General features: G+C 41.1%; 1 protein-coding gene across 1 annotated transcript in view; it reads left to right on the top strand.

The window, feature by feature from the left end:
- Positions 1 to 17,787, top strand: part of LOC122559054 (xanthine dehydrogenase-like) — a 360,223-nt gene that overhangs the window by 324,142 nt on the left and 18,294 nt on the right. The window contains exons 25-28 of the mRNA XM_043708284.1: positions 532 to 614; positions 1,698 to 1,826; positions 7,944 to 8,077; positions 16,421 to 16,558. Of these exons, the coding sequence (XP_043564219.1) occupies positions 532 to 614; positions 1,698 to 1,826; positions 7,944 to 8,077; positions 16,421 to 16,558 (484 nt within the window). The remainder of the gene's footprint in view (positions 1 to 531; positions 615 to 1,697; positions 1,827 to 7,943; positions 8,078 to 16,420; positions 16,559 to 17,787) is intronic.

Here is a 17,787-nt window from a genome sequence, read left to right as displayed (position 1 = left end):
GGGACTAACAGTTTGCAATGGCAGTGGAAGAAGCCAGCAGAAACAGAGAACTCACATGACTGAGAAGAGGGCCAGAGAAAATAAAGAATAACAAATCTAGTATTTTCTCAGTCCACTGTCTCCTTCTGCATTAAATGTAGCAGAGACTACCTTGTCAGCAGGGAACTCATGAGCCATTAAGGCGATGCTTAATGTGTTAAACACAAAGGCTCAAACCGTTGTCTCATGAGATAGAATTCAGTTAAGACCAAGACTCCAGAAAATTTCAGTAATGATTTGACTAATATATGTTTTCACTGAAAGCTTTTCTCAATACACATGTTTTACCAATGTAAGGGATATCCCAACAACCCTGTGGGTCTCTGTTCTGATACTTGAACATTGAAATAAGATGACATTTTTATGCTTATAGTTTATCAGATTCCACTTGATGTTCATCTTTTCACTGTATATTTGATTAGTTTTATGTTTACTCTTAATTGATCTACAGTACATATTGTGCTTTCTAACTATAATTTACTATAATTTCAGGCACTGTTTCAATATTTGGCAGTGATGGCTCAGTTATGATAACACATGGTGGAGTTGAAATTGGTCAAGGCATTAACACTAAGGTAGGTGCCAACATGTATGGAGAAATTCCTTCCTACACATAATCTGATTTTATGTTCTTTAAAATTATTTTTGCTTCCTACATTTGAATTGTTTAAACAAATTCCCATTGTTTTATCCTTTTATGTTACTCCCACTGCAATGGCTGGTATAAAGTTTAACTGCATTATACATAAGGCCGAAGTGGGTTAATGACAAAGCAGCCAAGTAAAGTGTCTGTGTCTATTCAGCTCCATTCCTCAGTTCTTTTTGCAACTCCTCAATTCAGGGCAGTGTGATATCCCCTCACCCTGTACCTCACCCTTACCTTGCTACTCTTACCACTTTTCTGTCCTCTTCCTTCCCCTAGCCTTCCAAATTATTGAATGTCCACTTTGTAATCAGAACTCAGAAGTTTCATCTTATCATTTGGAAGTTGTGCAAAAGCTCAAAAATTTTCAAAAAATACTTTTCTCTTGAATTGAGATCTGAAAAAAAGATTAACCTCTTAAGAAGCTCACAAAACTGTCAAAATAAGCAATCATGTGACCAGGTACATGAGAAGTAAAAAGCAAGTCTCTTTAGAAGGCCAATAATATATCAACATTTTTTTTTCCATGGGCAAATGTCACAGTAAGCTCTCCACTTCAAATCTCTTTACTGATTTGGAAGCCAACTAAGCCATTGCTCACACACTTTCCATAGTCAAGGAAATAGACTGTTTTCTGCTGAAACAATTCATGCATTGTATAATCTTGAAAGCCCAAGCAAATAAGCAAGCTTGACTTCAAATGAAACAAATCAATGGGAGCAGGCAGCTCTAGATCACACACTGGGCTCATCCAACACAACCTTTCTTCCTCCAATTTGTGTAAATCACAGTTGCAAACTATAGTCCCATGTGCTTTTTGCCAAGCAAATATTAGCCCTGAAAACTTCAACCAGATGTCAAAGCTAAGTGCTAAACAATGTCTGCGCTGCTCAATTTCCTCTAGGCTAAGGAGAGAAAAGTTGTTCTGATATTTTCACTATTTCCATTTTCTAAGATGCTTTGATTATTTTGCTTTGAAATAAATATCTGTTTTTTTCCTCCTTCTGTAAATCAGGTTGCTCAAGTGTGTGCCTATATGTTAGGAATTCCAGTTGATTTGATCTCCATAAAATCAACCACAACAATTAGCAGTCCAAACTCCGGTACAACTGGCCGCAGCATCACCAGTGAACTTAACTGTCTGGTGAGACTTTATGTTTTTCAGAACAAACATCCTGAATATAAACATCAATGTGTTATCAATGATTATATTCATGTTATTTTATAATGACATTTGTAATCACTTTCGGTCAGTAGTGATAAGGGGAAGGTTTCCATTGATGGTACAGTAAACTTTTGTTGTGAAAGTGGAATCCAATGATACTTAGACTTCACTTCTTATCTACAATTCAGCAGCATCCACATTCAATAAATTATCCTTCAAATTTCCACTGCTAATGTGAATGTTCCACCAAACACAGTGAAACCTCCCATCCCTTTCAAGCATTTTGAAGAAATACATCCTTCTGCAGCATCCTGGTTCACTTCTCAACTACATCCAAGAACCCCTTTTCTTTCCATACAATTGCAGGAGAAGTATCAGCTACTCTTTTACCTCCTTTCTTGCAATTATCTTGGAACTCTCTTTCTAGGTAAAACAGTAATCTACTTGTATCTCTTTCAAATTGATATACTGCATTCACTGCTCACAGTGCAGTTTGCTCTCCACTGGGGAAATCAACTGCTGAAGGAACAACTTTGTGAAGCATCCTCTTTCAATCCACACCTGTCCATGAATTTGTCCATTCTGGCTAAGTTTGCAGATGATACAAAGATAGGTGGAGGGGGAAAAAAACTTGGACAGGTTAGGAGAATGAGCAAAGAAGTGGCAGATGAAGTACAATGTGGGAAAGTGTGATGTCATGCACTTTGGTAGGAAGAATAGAGGCATGGATTATTTTCTAAATGGAGAGAAAATTCAGAAGTCTGAATTGCAAACAGACTTGGGAGATTTTGTCTAGGATTCTGTCAAGGTAAACTTGCAGGATGAGTCAGTAGTTAGGAAGGCAGATGCAATGATGGCATTAATTTTCAGAGAACTTGAATATAAAAACAGGAATATGCTTCTGAGGCTGTACAAAGCTCTGGTCAGACCACAGTTGGAATATTGTGTGCAGTTTTGGGTTTGATATCTCAGAAAGGATGTACTGGCCCTGGAATGTGTTCAGAAAAAGTTCATGAGAATGATCCCAAGAATGAAATGCTTAACAATATGAGGAATATTTGAGGACTCTGGGTCTTTATTCGGAGGTTAGAAGGATGAGGAGGGATCTAATGAAAACTTACAGAATACTGAATGGCCTGTACAGAGTAGATGTTAGGAAGATGTTTGAAACTTTATTGCTGGAACAGCACAGCAGGTCAGGCAGCATCCAGGGAACAGGAGATTCGACGTTTCGGGCACAGGCCCTTCTTCAGGAATGAGCAGAGAGTGTTCAGCAGGAGAAGATAAAAGGTAGGGAGGAGGGACTTGGAGGAGGGCCAAACCACAACAACCCGACGGTCGGAGGAGGAGCGTCTTATCTTCCGACTGGGAACCCTCCAACCGCAGGGGATGAACTTGGACTTCACCAGTTTCTTCATCCCCCCTCCCCCCACCTTGTCTCAGCCGGATCCCTCCAGCCCGGCACCGCCTTCCTGACCTGCAGTCTTCTTCTTGACCTCTCCGCCTCCATCCTACTCCGACCTATCACCCTCACCTTGACCTCTTTCCACCTATCAAATTTCCAACGCCCCTCCTCCAAGTCCCTCCTCCCTACCTTTTATCTTCTCCTGCTGAACACTCTCTGCTCATTCCTGAAGAAGGGCCTGTGCCCGAAACGTCGAATCTCCTGTTCCCTGGATGCTGCCTGACCTGCTGTGCTGTTCCAGCAATAAAGTTTCAACTTTGATCTCCAGCATCTGCAGACCTCACTTTCTCCTTAGGAAGATGTTTCCATTGGTAGGAGAGATTAGGACCCGAGGGGACAGCCTTAGAGTAAAGGGAAGAGCTTTTAGAATGGAGATAAGGAGAAACTTCTTCAACCAGAGAGTGGTGAATCTATGGAATTCATTGCCACAGAAGGTTGTGGAAGCCAGGTTATTGAGGATATTTAAGACTGAGATTGATAGGTTCTTGATTATAAAAGGGATCGAGGGTTATGGGGAGAAAGTGGGAGAATGGGATTGAGAAACCTATCAGCCATGATTTAATGGCAGAGCAGACGCAGTGGGCTGAATGGCTTAATTTCTGTTCCTATGTCTTTTGTCTTATACTTAGCCTTCTCTGTCCTTGGCCTCCTACATTTTTTCAATTAAACTCAACATACGCTCAAAATGCAGCATCTCATTATTTGATTGGCACTTATGAACTTATGCTATTTTCAGACATTTCATTTCCTTGCCCCTGCCCTCATATTTGGGGATGACAGCTGTTGTTGATGCTTTTCTTACATTCTCCCAATATCATTTATCTCTTACTTGTAGTGCCTTTGCCGTGCATCATTATCCATTTGGACATTTAAACTCTCCCGTCTTCCATTGCAGACTTATCCTTTGTTCTTCCCCCCCCCCCCCCTCTCATTTTCCCTGATTCAGTACTTGCTTGAACAATGATGAATCGTTAATGAATTCCAATTCCAACAATGGATCATTGACCTGAAATCTGAACTCTGGAATCGGTTCTTCTCTCCACTGTTGCTCTCTGACCAGTTCAGTGTTTTCAGACTTGTTTGATATTTTGTTTTAGCTTCATAGTAAGCTGTACAGTCAGACTTGGGAAGACTTCGACTGGGTAAGCCTCAGACAGAGAGAAGAACAGGGAATTTGGGCCAAAGTGGGAATTCAGGGCAGAGGGGGAAAGAGATGCTTTAAGTAAGGTTTCCACCAAGAAATAAAATCTCCAGAGCAACAGATAAGCAGGGCAGGAAATAAGGCACAGAGCAAGAGGCCTATCTGGATTGAGAACAGTAGTGCCGTGATGTCAAGGTAGACAGCTAATTGATAAATAGGGTTTATCAGTATTTCCAATCTTTCAAGTGAAATGTGGGTATTCGGGTTAAGTCTCCAGAACTTTTTCCTGTTAATTTTGACAAATAGCTAGTTTCATTTTCATAAGCCTAAATTTATTCCAATAGTATTCTTATCACGACAGGTGACTCAGGTATACAAGGGAAAAGGAAGAAGAATGGAAGATGAATAGTTACAGGGGATTCCATACTCATGGGATCAGACAGGCATTCCTGTGCTTCAAAGATAGTGTGTTGCCTCCCTGGTGCCATAGTCAAGGATGTCACAGAATGGCTGCAGAATGTTCTTCTGAGGAAGTCACAGGAAGAGAGTAAACAGATAAAAGTTATTGTCCACCTTTTTTCTGAGAAATAGCTTATTACATTTTCATAGTAAGCCCAAATTTATTCCAACGGTAACAATTATTTTAAGCGCCACCAGATGGCAAGTCAGAGTAGCCAAGTGTAGTTTACATCCTGCTGTCTATATGACCTACTAAGTCCCAGACAAATACATTGTAGGAGGTGTCACTGGCTGCATGAGCATGACTTTCAGGTTTCAGAATTTAAGCGGCACTTGGAGTCACTATTGTGTATCCATGAGGCAGAGGACTATGTGATGGTATATATCGATAGATAGTCGTATACAGATTAGAAGCGTACAATCAGAGAGGGATTGGGTGATTGCCAGGCAGTCTTAGAATACCAGGAAAGTAGTGCAGGAGTTTCCTGAGGCTATCATGCTTGCTAATTGGTCATCTATTTTGGAAATTAGTGACGCTGATGGTTTCTCAGGAGAATGCAGTAAGAACGGGTGGCTCAGTGAGAGAGGAGAAAGGAAAGAAGAATGAAAGATGAATAGTTACATGGGATTCCATAGTCAAGGGATCAGACAGGCATTTCTGTGATTCAGAGTTGGTGTGTTGTCTCTCTGGTGCCAAGGTCAAGAATATCACAAAGTGGCTACAGAATATCCTTCTGTGGAAGTGGCAGGAGGAGAAGAAACAGCCAGAAGTCATTGTCCACCTTGGTATCAGTGTATTAGGTAGTAAAAGGGATTAGGTCATGAATACAGGTTTCAGCGAGTTAGGAAGGAAGCTAAAAAAAAGAATTTCAAGAACAGTAACCTCAGTGCCATGTGCTAGTGATCAAAAGAATGGGAAGATTGGTTGATGGATGGATTATAAGGCTATAGAGCTGTTGTTTGGGAGGGCATCAGATTTCTGAGGAATTGGGTCTGGCTGTGGGGCAGGTGGGTCTGTTTGTGGTGGACTGGTCTCACTCCAATGGGACTGTGACTGATTAGGATGTTTGTTAGTGTTGCTGGGTGGGTTTGTGTTACAGTTTTAGTAAGTGACAAACTGAAGGATAACTCAAATTGGAAGGAAGCAAAGTTAGTAGCAAGAAGTCAAATAAATGTAAGGGAGACCAGAAGGCAGGAGAACACAAAACTGAGCATACTTGATGAAGTCAAAATGACAAAGTGAAAAGCTGAATGAATGCAACATTCACAGCAAGGTAGGTGGTTGAAAACACAAATAGAGATGCATGGGGGAAAGGAGAAATTAAAAGATCAAAGAATTGCCTGACATTCCGGTCTGTACCAGTCGTCAAATGTTTATTATTTACACCAGTGAGGAGCAAGCTACTCTCCACACAACCTCAACACCAAACCAAGGAAAACATATGTTTTTATGTATTTTTATGCATTTATGCAGCTGTGAAAAGCCAGTTATTAATAGATTACTTACGCATCCCATCAAGATCATCATGAGGCTGCATGATCAGTACATGGACAGCTTTGGGCCATCCCACAATCTCATGATGTTAACCAGACCCCACCCCACTTAACAATTATCCTTGAGACTTCACAATATTCAACCACATTCCAGAATTAGTTCCCGCATTAGTTATACAGCACTCCCCTGCTATTAGCACAAAAATTGAATTTCAACACCAGGAATGCAGTTACATCCCATAATGCCTGTTAATTAATACCCCATTTTGGTAGATGATATGCAGCTACACTTTGTAATATATAACTGAAACGTTAAGAATGTTTAAGGTAGAGTCTAATAGATTTCTCATACTAGCAGCAATATGGGGATAGGTGAGTAAAAAGCATTGAGGTGTTGATTAGCCATGATCAGACTGAATATTGGTCTACTCCTATTCCTGGTCTACTCCTATTCCTGTTCCAAGAGGTGGAAGAGTGGAGTTACAAATGGAACTCTGTAAAAAGAAAAGATTTCCAATTGTGTAGTTGATCTCTGACCATAGGACCAGCAGCAATGGTTTATGCTCTGTGGGCTCTATTGGAAGTGTAGTTCCTGTTGTCATTCAGGATCGTAGCAGCCTATTTGTAAATGGCAAACTTTCACAACCAGCAGAGTGATAATGACCAGGCAGCCTATTCCTTTTTGTGATGCTAGTTGAGGTATAAATATTAGCCAAAGACACTGAGAATTGTGCCCTTGCTGTTATTAAAAATATTCTGGCATCTTTCAAATCCACCTGAAGAGGATGTGCTCTGGACATAAGCCTTGATTGTTGTGCTCAAGTTCTGGACAAGGCATAGAACCAACAATCTTCTGGCACAGAAATAAGGGTGTTACCAAATAGGCCATTTGGAATGCCTACAACTTGTCACATTGCTCAATGTTATGAATTTCTCCAATGTATCACATCCAGTTGGTGCTTCCTTCCAGCTAAACTCTAGCTTCACTCAATCATTTGTATGGTGGCTAATCAGTAAGGAAGCTGAGGATTTCTTGAACTTGATGAACTTGTTGTATTTCAAACAAAAACGGTCACTCTCAAATGCAGTAGAGAATTAAAATGTGGAGTTTTAACATGGAATTGTTGATGTGATGCACTTACGAGAAGGCTAGATAAGCAAACAAGAGACATAGGAATAGAAGAATATGATAATGAGAGATGAATGACCTTTTTTTGTAAAATTAATGTATGTAAATATAAGATACCATTGAATGAAAGACAGAACTGCAGTATTGAGCTGTCTTTACACTGGACCTGGACTGTTTCTGTGCTGTTAAGGATTCAGGATGTTATAATTTCCTTCGTAAATGTGTTTACAATTACCATATATTTCAATAAATTGATGTTATTAATTTAACATTATCCTTTAGTTAGGAGCTTATAAAAATTTAAGATACCAGGATCTCAAAGGATGATTTGAGAAAATACTGAGCTGCTAGACCATGCTGTATTCACTATTTTTTATCCTGTAAACCTGTGATTTGGTTTCCTCACAGGGTGTAAAAAATTGTTGTGAGATATTGAAGAAGAGAATGGACCCAGTGAAGGATACTCTTCCACCAGGTACCCCTTGGAAGGACCTGGTGGCAGCCTGTTTTAAAATCAAAGTGAATTTGACTGCACAGTATTGGTGAGTTAATTGAATTAATCAAATAATCCTTACTGAATCTGAATGAGTCATTGAATCCCTACAGTGTGGAAGCAGACCATTCAGTCCATTGAGTAGACACCAACAACCTGAAGAGTATCACACCCAGATCCACTGCACTATCCTATCCTTAATTCACCGAGCTGGCACATCTCTGGACACTATGGGCAATTTAGCATAGCCAATCCACCAAACCTGCACCAGTTTAGACTGTGGGATGAAAGCAGGTCTCCTGGAGGAAACTCACACATTCATGGGAAGAATGTGCAAACTCCACACAGTCACCCGAGGGTGGAATTAAATGCGGGTCCCTGGCGCTGTGAGGCAGCAGTGATAACCACTGAGCTACTGTGCTGCTCCTATGGTGAAGTTACTTTTTACTGTGTATGCTTCTTTAAAAATATACTACTCATATATAAAATACACAAGCTTGGATTTTGCAGTCAATGACAAGGGAATGTGTTCCACTGACCTCAAAAAAACCTACCTACAGAAAAGTGATCTCTGTGGTTTGGATTATATCTTTTCTGACATTAGTTTGAATGATGCACCAGGTCAAAGAATGTCCAAGTGTCCAGCAACAATGATACAGGTAGTTCTTCTATAACGTGATGGTTGCATTCTAGTGCAATGCTGTGTCATAGAAAAATTGCATTCCATAAACAGCATTCAAAGTGTTGGTGATGTAATTGGATTACAGTCAACATTAGTTTTAAAAGTTTGCACTTTAGAAACAGTGTCCCCAATTTGCCTCTCGCATTATAGTGAATTTGCGTCACCTAATCGTGCATTATAGCAGAACAGCCTGTATAGTCTAACAAGGGGAGCAGCCAGCTGTGAGGATTTTTCACAGACAGCCAACCTGAAATTAAATGCATTAATTGTCTTTCACTTCTTATTTATTTATAAGAAAGCAAAATAAATTATTGTGTATGTAGTTATTGGAATCTGATTTATCATATTATTGTTGGGAGAGCTGGTGGTGTGGTGGTAATGTCTTTGGATTCACAATCTAATTCTCACTATGGCTGCTGGTCTTTAAATTCAATTAATAAATTTAGAATATGAAGTCTCCGTAATAGTGATCATACCAAGTATTTTTGATTGTTGTACAAAACTACATGACGCATTAATATTATTTCGGGAAGGAAACTAAGCTCCTGAAGAAAAGTTACACCTGAAACATCGACTTCTCCACCTCCTGATGCTGCCTGGCCTGCTGTGTTCTTCCAGCCTCCTGCCTGTTTACTCTGAAATGTTTTAGAAGGCTACTCAGTTCAAGAGCAATTAAGAATTATAAGAATTTATAATTATAATTATAAAAATGCCTCTTAAAATCATAAAACAACTTGTTTTAAAAACTTATCTTTGTTACCAAAGAGTGAAATATTGATATTCCACAAATGTGAAGCTAGTTTTGCAGGACCAAAGAAGTTGTACAGTAGTAGTTATAACTTACTCTCGGCATTAAAATGATATATATAAGCTATTAACAAGATGCAATTTCTTCAGTATTATAACAATGTTGCAGCATCCAACTGAAGGTCTTGTGAGTTTCAGTGGTGAATAATTGACTGTATTGAGTTACGAAAAGCAGTTTCTGAACTTTGATGTTAAATAGAATATATACAGACTAGAGACTTGATGTCAGTTTCAGAGGAGTAATGATGATGAATACTGATATACTGAGCATTATTATAACTGTTCGCCGAGCTAGGAATTTGTGTTGCAGACGTTTCGTCCCTTGTCGCGGTGACATCCTCAGGGCTTGGGAGCCTCCTAAGAAGCGCTTCTGTGTTGTTTCCTCCGGCATTTGTAGTGGTTTGAATCTGCCGCTTCCGGTTGTCAGTTCCAGCTGTCCGTTGCAGTGGCCGGTATATTGGGTCCAGGTCGATGTGTGAAACAACACAGAAGCGGTTCACAGGAGGCTCCCAAGCACTGAGGATGTCACCTAGACAGGGGACGAAACGTCTGCAACACAAATTCCCAGCTCGGCGAACAGAACCATAACAATGAGCACCCGAGCTACAAATCTTCTCCCAAACTTTGTAATTATTATAACTGCAAGAAATGGGCCATTGTGTGCTTAAAATCTGGGTTCGGATGTACCTTATATTGAAATATGTTCACAGTACTGTCTTTTTTATTTTGCTCCTTCAATTCTTTACATAATTAACATATTGAACTATATTTTTTGACATGTTAGAAGGAGCAATTGTCCATATGCTAAATCCAGATTAGCATAACACCTGTTCACTTTAACTCACAAACATTTTTAGAGTCATAAAGATGTACAGCACAAAAACAAACCCTTCAGTCCAACCCATCCAAGCCAACCAGATATCCCAACCCAATCTAGTCCAACCTGCCAGCACCCGGCCCATATCCCTCCAAACCCTTCCTATTCATATACCCATCCAAATGCCTTTTAAATGTTGCAATTGTACCAGCCTTCACCACTTCCTCTGGCAGCTCATTCCATACATGTACCACCCTCTGTGTGAAAAGGTCACCCCTGAGGTCTCTTTTATATCTTTTCCCCCCTCACCCTAAACCTGTGCCCTCTAGCTCTGGACTCACCCATTTATCCTATCCATGCCCCTCATAATTTTGTAAACCTCTATAAGGTCACCCCTCAGCCTCCGATGCTCCAGGGAAAACAGCCCCAGCCTGTTCAGCCTCTCCCTATAACTCAAATCCTCCAACTCTGGCAACATCCTTGTAAATCCTTTCTGAACCCTTTCAAGTTTCACAACATCTTTCCGATAGGAAGGAGACCAGAATTGCAAGCAATATTCCAACAGTTGCCTAACCAATTTATCTGAATTAAACTCCATCTGCCACTTATCAGCCCATTGGCCCATCTGAACAAGATCCTGTTGTAATCTGAGGTAACCCTCTTCACTGTCTACTACACCTCCGATTTTGGTGTCATCTGCAAACTTACTAACTGTACCTCTTACGCTCACATTCAAATTATTTATATAAATGACGAAAAGTAGAGGACCCAGCACTGATCCTTGTGGCACTCCACTGGTCACAGGTCTCCAGTCTGAAAAACAACCCTCCACCACCACCTCTGTTTTCTACCATTGAGCCAGTTCTGTATCCAAATGGCTAGTTCTCCCCATATTCCATGAGATCTGACCTTGCTAACCAATCTCCCATGGGGAACCTTGTCAAACGCCTTACTGAAGTCTATATAGATCACATCTACCGCTTTACGTCATCAATCCTCTTTGTTACTTCTTCAAAAAACTCATTCAAGTTTGTGAGACATGATTTCCCCCCGCACAAAGCCATGTTGATTATCCCTAATCAGTCCTTGCTTTTCCAAATACATGTACATCCTGTCCCTCAGGATTCCCTCCAACAACTTACCCACCACCGACATCAGGCTCACTGGTCTACAGTTCCCTGGTTTGTCCTTACCACCCTTTTTAAACAGTGGCACCACATTTGCCAACCTTTAGTCTTCCGGCACCTCACCTGTGAGTATTGATGATACAATTATCTTATTGGCCTCAAGTTGCTATACTTGAATAATTTACATTTCGTGATACAATACTTTGGTACATAAGAATATAAAAACCTAAGAGCTAGGAGCAGGGGTAGGTCATCTGGCCCTTCGAGTCTGCTCCGCCATTCAATAAGATCATGACTGATCTCTTTGTGGTCTCAGCTTCACTCACCCACCCTCTCACCGTATCCCTTAATAATAAAAAAAACAATTTTAGCTTTAAAAATATTTACTGATCAAGTACTTTACTGGGCAGGGAATTCCATAGATTTATAACCCTCTGGATGAAGATGTTCCTTCTCAGTTCAGTCCGAAATCTGCTCCCCCTAATTTTGAGGCTATGCTCTCTTGTCCTAGTTTCACCCACCAGTGGAAACATCTTCTCTACATCTATCGTATCTATTCCATTCATAATTTTATATTTTTCAAAAGATACCGCCTCATTCTTCTGAATTTCAATGAATATATTCCCAATCTACTCAGTCTCGCCTCATCAGTCAACCCCCTCAACTCCGGAATCAACCTAGTGAACCTCCTCTACACCCTCTCTAGTGCCAGTACATCCTTTCTCAAATAAGGAGAACAAAACTGCACATAGTACTCCAGGTGTGGCCTCACTAGCACCCTATACAGCTGTAACATAACCTCCCTGCTTTTAAACTCAATCCCTTTAGCAGTGAAGGCAAAATTCCATTTGCCTTCCTAATTACTTATTGTACCTACAAACCAACCCTCTGTGATTCATGTAGAAGGACACCCAGGTCCCTCTGAACAGCAGCATGCTGCAACTTTTTACCATTTAAATAATAACCCTTTTTATTGTTACTTCTACCAAAATGGAGAACTTCAAATTTATTAACATTGTATTCCATCTACCAGACCTTTGTCCACTCACTTCAATATCTATGGTTCTTTGCAAAGTTTCGCAGTGCTCTGCATACTTTGCTCTGTCACTCATCTTAGTGTCATCATTGATGCAGTGCACATGGTCCCCAACTCCAAATCATCTATGTAAATTGTGAATAATTGCGGGCCCAACACTGATCCCTGAAGCACACCACTAGTTACTGATTGTTAACCAGTAAAGCACTCATTTATCCCCACTGTTTGCTTCCTGTTAGTTAGCTAATCCTCTATCCATGCTAATATATTGCCTGTTACTTCATGTATCCTAAACTTATGCAGCGACCGCTTGTGCATCTCTTTGTCAAAGGCCTTTTGGAAATCTGGGTACACCACATCTACTGGGTCCCCACTGTCCACTTTGCTCACAATATCTTCTAGAATTCCAAAGGACCAGTTAAGCATGACCTGCCCTTCACAAACTCACTATGTCTGCCCACTGAGATCATTTCCATCTAGATGCATTGTTATTTCTTCCTTGATAATAGACTCAAGTATCTTCTCCACTACAGAAGTTAAGTTACCCGGTCTATATTTCCCCATCTTTTGTCTACTTCCATTTTTAAATAGTGCTGGTTTTCAATCTGACCAAAAGTCTAGCGAATTTTGGAAAATTACCACAAGTGCATTTGCTACTTCTCCCTCCATCTCTTTTAGTACCCTGGGATGCATCCATCAGGGCTAGGAGGCTTGTCTATTCTTAACTCCATTAGCTTGCCCAACAATACTTCTTCCATAATAATAATTGTCTCCAGGTCCTCACCTATCTCCGTCTCTTTGTCAATTATTGGTATGTTGTTCGTGTCTTTCAGTGTGAAGATTGACACAAAATATCTATTCAATACCTTGGATATTTCAACACATCGCATAACTAAATGCCCCTTCTCATCATCTAAAGGACAACATTTACTATAGCCATTCTTTTTTATTTTATATATTTATAGAAACTTTTGTTATCGGTCTTTATATTCTGTGTTAGTTTTTTCTTATGTTCTACCTTACTTTTCTTTATCAGTCTTTTTGTGGCTTTCTGTTGACCTTTAAGATTATCCCAATCTTCCAGTTTTCTGCTGATCTTGGCCACTTTATACGCCTTCTCTTTCAATTTGATAGCTTCTCTTATTTCTTTAGACACCCATGGCAGATTACCCCTTTTCCTACAGTCCTCCCTTTTCACTGGAATATACATTTGCTGAACACTTTGAATAATTGCTTTGAAAGTCTTCCACTGCTTGTCAACTGTCAAACCATAAAATCTTTGTTTCCAGTATACTTTAGCCAAGTCCTCCCTTATCCTATTGTAATCTCCCTTGTTTAAGCTAGTATTGGATTTTATCTTCAGCTGTATTTTAATTTCAACCATACTGTGATTGCTCCTTCCAAGAGGATCCCTGACTATAAGGTCATTAATTATTCTCAATACACAGGACCAGATCAGATTCTCTACAGTGTGGAAACAGGCCCTCCAGTCCAACCAGTCCACACCGACCTTCCGAAGAGTAACCCACCCAGATGCATTTCCCTCTGACTAATGCACCTAACACTATGGGCAATTTAGGATGGCCAATTCACCTGATCTGCACATCTTTGGACTGTGGGAGGAAATCGGAGCACCTGGAGGAAACCCACGTAGACACAGGGAAAATGCGCAAACTCCACACAGACAGACGCCCGAGGCTGGAATCAAACCTGGGACTCTGGTGCTGTGAGGCAACAGTGCTAACCACTAAGTCACCATGCCACATAGCTTGTTCCCTCATCAGTTCCATTACATACTGTTCAAGAAAGCTATCATGGATACACTTAATGAACTCCTCCTCAAGACTACCCTGACTGAGCTGGTTTGACCCATCGATGTGTAGATTAAAATCCTCCATGATAATTGCTATCCTATTTTTACAGGCATTAGTTATTTATTCATTCATTACGCTCCCCACTGTGATGTTATGATTTGGTGACTTATAGACTATGCCTATCAGTGACTTTTTCTTCTTAGAATTTCTAATTTCCACCCAAATGGATTCAACTTTATTCTCCATAGAACCTTTATCATCTCTCAACACCTCCTGATGCCATCCTTGAATATCAGGGCTACACCAACTCCCTTACCTCCCTGTCTGTCCTTCCAAATAGTCAGAAGCTGATAAATCTAGTAGAAAAGGAATTGCCTCCTGACTAGATAGTTATGAATTGGAAAATTTTTGAGTTATTGATGGGTGTTCTGTTTGGAAATAATTATTGAATATAATGTAAAAGTATCACCAAAAATTATCTTTTTGAGAGATTATTTAAGCTACTGCAGGTATATATTTTAACCTAGCAGCAGCTACACTGAGATGGTGTTAATGTGACTTGCACCTTGCATTCCCAGCAGTGACACAATGGCCATGATATTTGATTTGATTTATTATTTTCACATGTACCTTGGAACAGTTTCATTTTACGTGCAGTACAGGCAGATCATACCATACAAAGTGCTTTAGGGTAGTAGTACAAAGCAAAGAATGCAATGTTACAGCTGCAGGGAAGGTGCACAAAGAACGAGATCAACATTAAATTTAGAATTTGAGAGGTCCATTCATAAGTCTAATAACAGCGGGGAAGAAGCTGTTCTTGAATCTGTCAGTAGGCGTGTTTGAGCTTTTGTATCTTCTGCCTGACGGAAGAGGTAGGGATCTGGAGGAAGCATCATCAAGGCTGAACTCTGATCCCGAAATGTCGGTGGAGTTGTTACACCAACAGTTTCGCAGAGGGAGAATCACCCTGCGCTAGTGGCACTTGGAGGATTGCAGGAGACTTTATTTGTATTGAAAGGGAGGAACAGCAATAACAGACGTGTACTGTCTCTCATGTAGAAAATATGGAGTGACACAGCCAGTCCTGTGACACTCATTGCTCAGTTGGTGGTTGCCATGGAGAGACAGGCCCAGCTCCCTCATGGGGATGCTGGAGAGTCACAAACACATCTACTCAATCACCTTATTCCTTGGTCTTCAGGACCAAGGCAAGGCGACAGTGAGATGACGAGTCTTTACCCCAATCCAGGCTGCCTTAATCTCACAAAGATATGGGGTGTGCTAAGAGGTGCCCAAGGCCAGTGGACACATGGACCTCGACAGTTTCCAATCAGAGCACTGCGGAGGTGACTGAGATCTCAGCCTCTCCAATCCTTGGAAGTTCAGGCCAAGACTCTGGCAAGAAGACTTTCGGCATGTCTGTCCTGTTCAGACACAAATACCCCTGGGTTCACCTGAACAAATTTCCAGGGTCAGTGAGCTCCACAACAGAGTAGGCTTCCTCCACCCCACCTGCAGAATAGGATAGCTTACTGTGGCACAAAGGGAAGGAGAGGACAAGGAAATTATACTGAGGGCATGTGGGGGCCAGACTGATGATGCAATGGAAATAGTTTGTTTTCTATCAAAATGCTTGTTTTCACCTTTGTGGTTGTCATGTCTCTGTATAAGGCCTAGGTGGCCGTTGCACCCTGTGGCATCACTCCTTGGGCATGCAAAATGGCTGTAGGTCTGCGATTTACACTAATTATATGTAGGAGCAGAAGTGGCAATGCGTTGGCATGGTGTTGGTTCACTCTGACCCCAGTGCCCTCCTCTCCCTCACCATTCCTAGCTGTTCAGGTGGCTTTGTGCGCAGGAACGTTACTTTCTTCATTGTGATGTCACTTTGGCAGGGGGTAAAACCCTTATTAGATTCTACCCTATGTCTCCTTTTCTTCAATAGTGGGTCAATATATTTTCCCATTTTTAATATCAAAAGCAGGACTATTTATTGTATTTTTTTTAACCATTGTACATATAATTATCTAAAACATCCACTTTGCAGTATATTTTTTGAAAAAAATGAAGTACAATCATTAATCACTCTGTAATGCTTTTGTGCAGGGTGTCTCGTGAGCCAAGCAACATAGGTGTCCCTCAATATAATTCATATGGAGTGACTGTGGCAGAGGCTGAACTTGACGTCCTGACTGGGGAGAACCAGATTAATCAAGTGGACATACTCTTTGACTGCGGTGAAAGGTACTTACTTCCTAAAGCTCCATCTTACAGCCTTCTCTCTCCACTCCTCGCAACACCTTCCTTCAGCTTCCCCTCTTTCACCTTCCTTTACTCCTCCTGCCAATCAAGCACCCTGAGTAATCCTCTCCTTGAGGGTCTGATTTTCATTTTCCGTATGGAAATTAGGAGCCAGGAATTTGCTCTGCAATCCTTCCACTGCTTCCAAAGCAATACAGGAGTAACAATGTTAGTATTTTGCATTACAGTGTCAGCTGCAGACGGTTTTGGAAATCAATGGTTGTGATTTTCCATTTAGACATTCCTAGAAATAGGAGACTTATTGAAAATATAATTCAACCAAGGTTATTAGAACATCAGTTGTGCCCTGTACAATAAAGTGTAGGTCAGCAGTATATTTTAGGAAGCGTAAGAGCTTCGATCACAGATCCCTGGGATACTCCACTGTAAACCTTCCTCCTGTCCAAAAAAACAAGAATTAGCCAATACTTTCTGTTTACTGTGACTCAGCCAATTTTGTGGCTGTGCCTTCCATGCCATTGGTCTCACAGGTCTGTTGTGCAACACTTTACCAAAAGCCCTTTTTTGAAATTTCATGTAAACTGCACCAGAAGTATTACCCTCGCCAACCCAACAAGCTCAAACAAGTTAATTAAACACAATTTTCTTTTAGAAAATTGGTGCTGGCTTTACTTATTAATCAGCATTTGTCCATTTGGCTTGAATTGTTGTTTTTTGCCTCATTCTCACTCCCAAAGTTAACTAGACTGGACGCATCCTAGTAGAGTGCTTTAGGGAACATCTCCGGGACACCCGCAACAATCAACCACACCGCCCTGTGGCCCAACATTTCAACTCCCCCTCTGCCGAGGACATAGAAGTCCTGGGCCTCCTTCACCGACGGTCCCTCATCACTAGACGCCTGGAGGAAGAATGCCTCATCTTCCACCTCGGAACACTTCAACCCCAGGGCATCAATGTGGATTTCAACAGTTTCCTCATTTCCCCTTCCCCCACCTTACCCTAGTTCCAAACTTCCAGCTCAGCACTGTCCCCATGACCTGTCCTACCTGCCTATCTTCTTTTCCACCTATCTACTCCACCCTCCCCCGCCCCCGACCTATCACCTTCATCCCCTCCCCCACTCACCTACTGTATTCTATGCTACTTTCTCCCCCCCCCCACCCCCCTCTCCCTTATCTCTCCCCCCCTCAGCGTCTCTACCTCTATTC

Source organism: Chiloscyllium plagiosum, chromosome 2, assembly GCF_004010195.1.
Source record: "Chiloscyllium plagiosum isolate BGI_BamShark_2017 chromosome 2, ASM401019v2, whole genome shotgun sequence".
Classification (NCBI taxonomy): domain Eukaryota; kingdom Metazoa; phylum Chordata; class Chondrichthyes; order Orectolobiformes; family Hemiscylliidae; genus Chiloscyllium; species Chiloscyllium plagiosum.
This window is presented reverse-complemented; position numbering and strand designations above follow the sequence as displayed.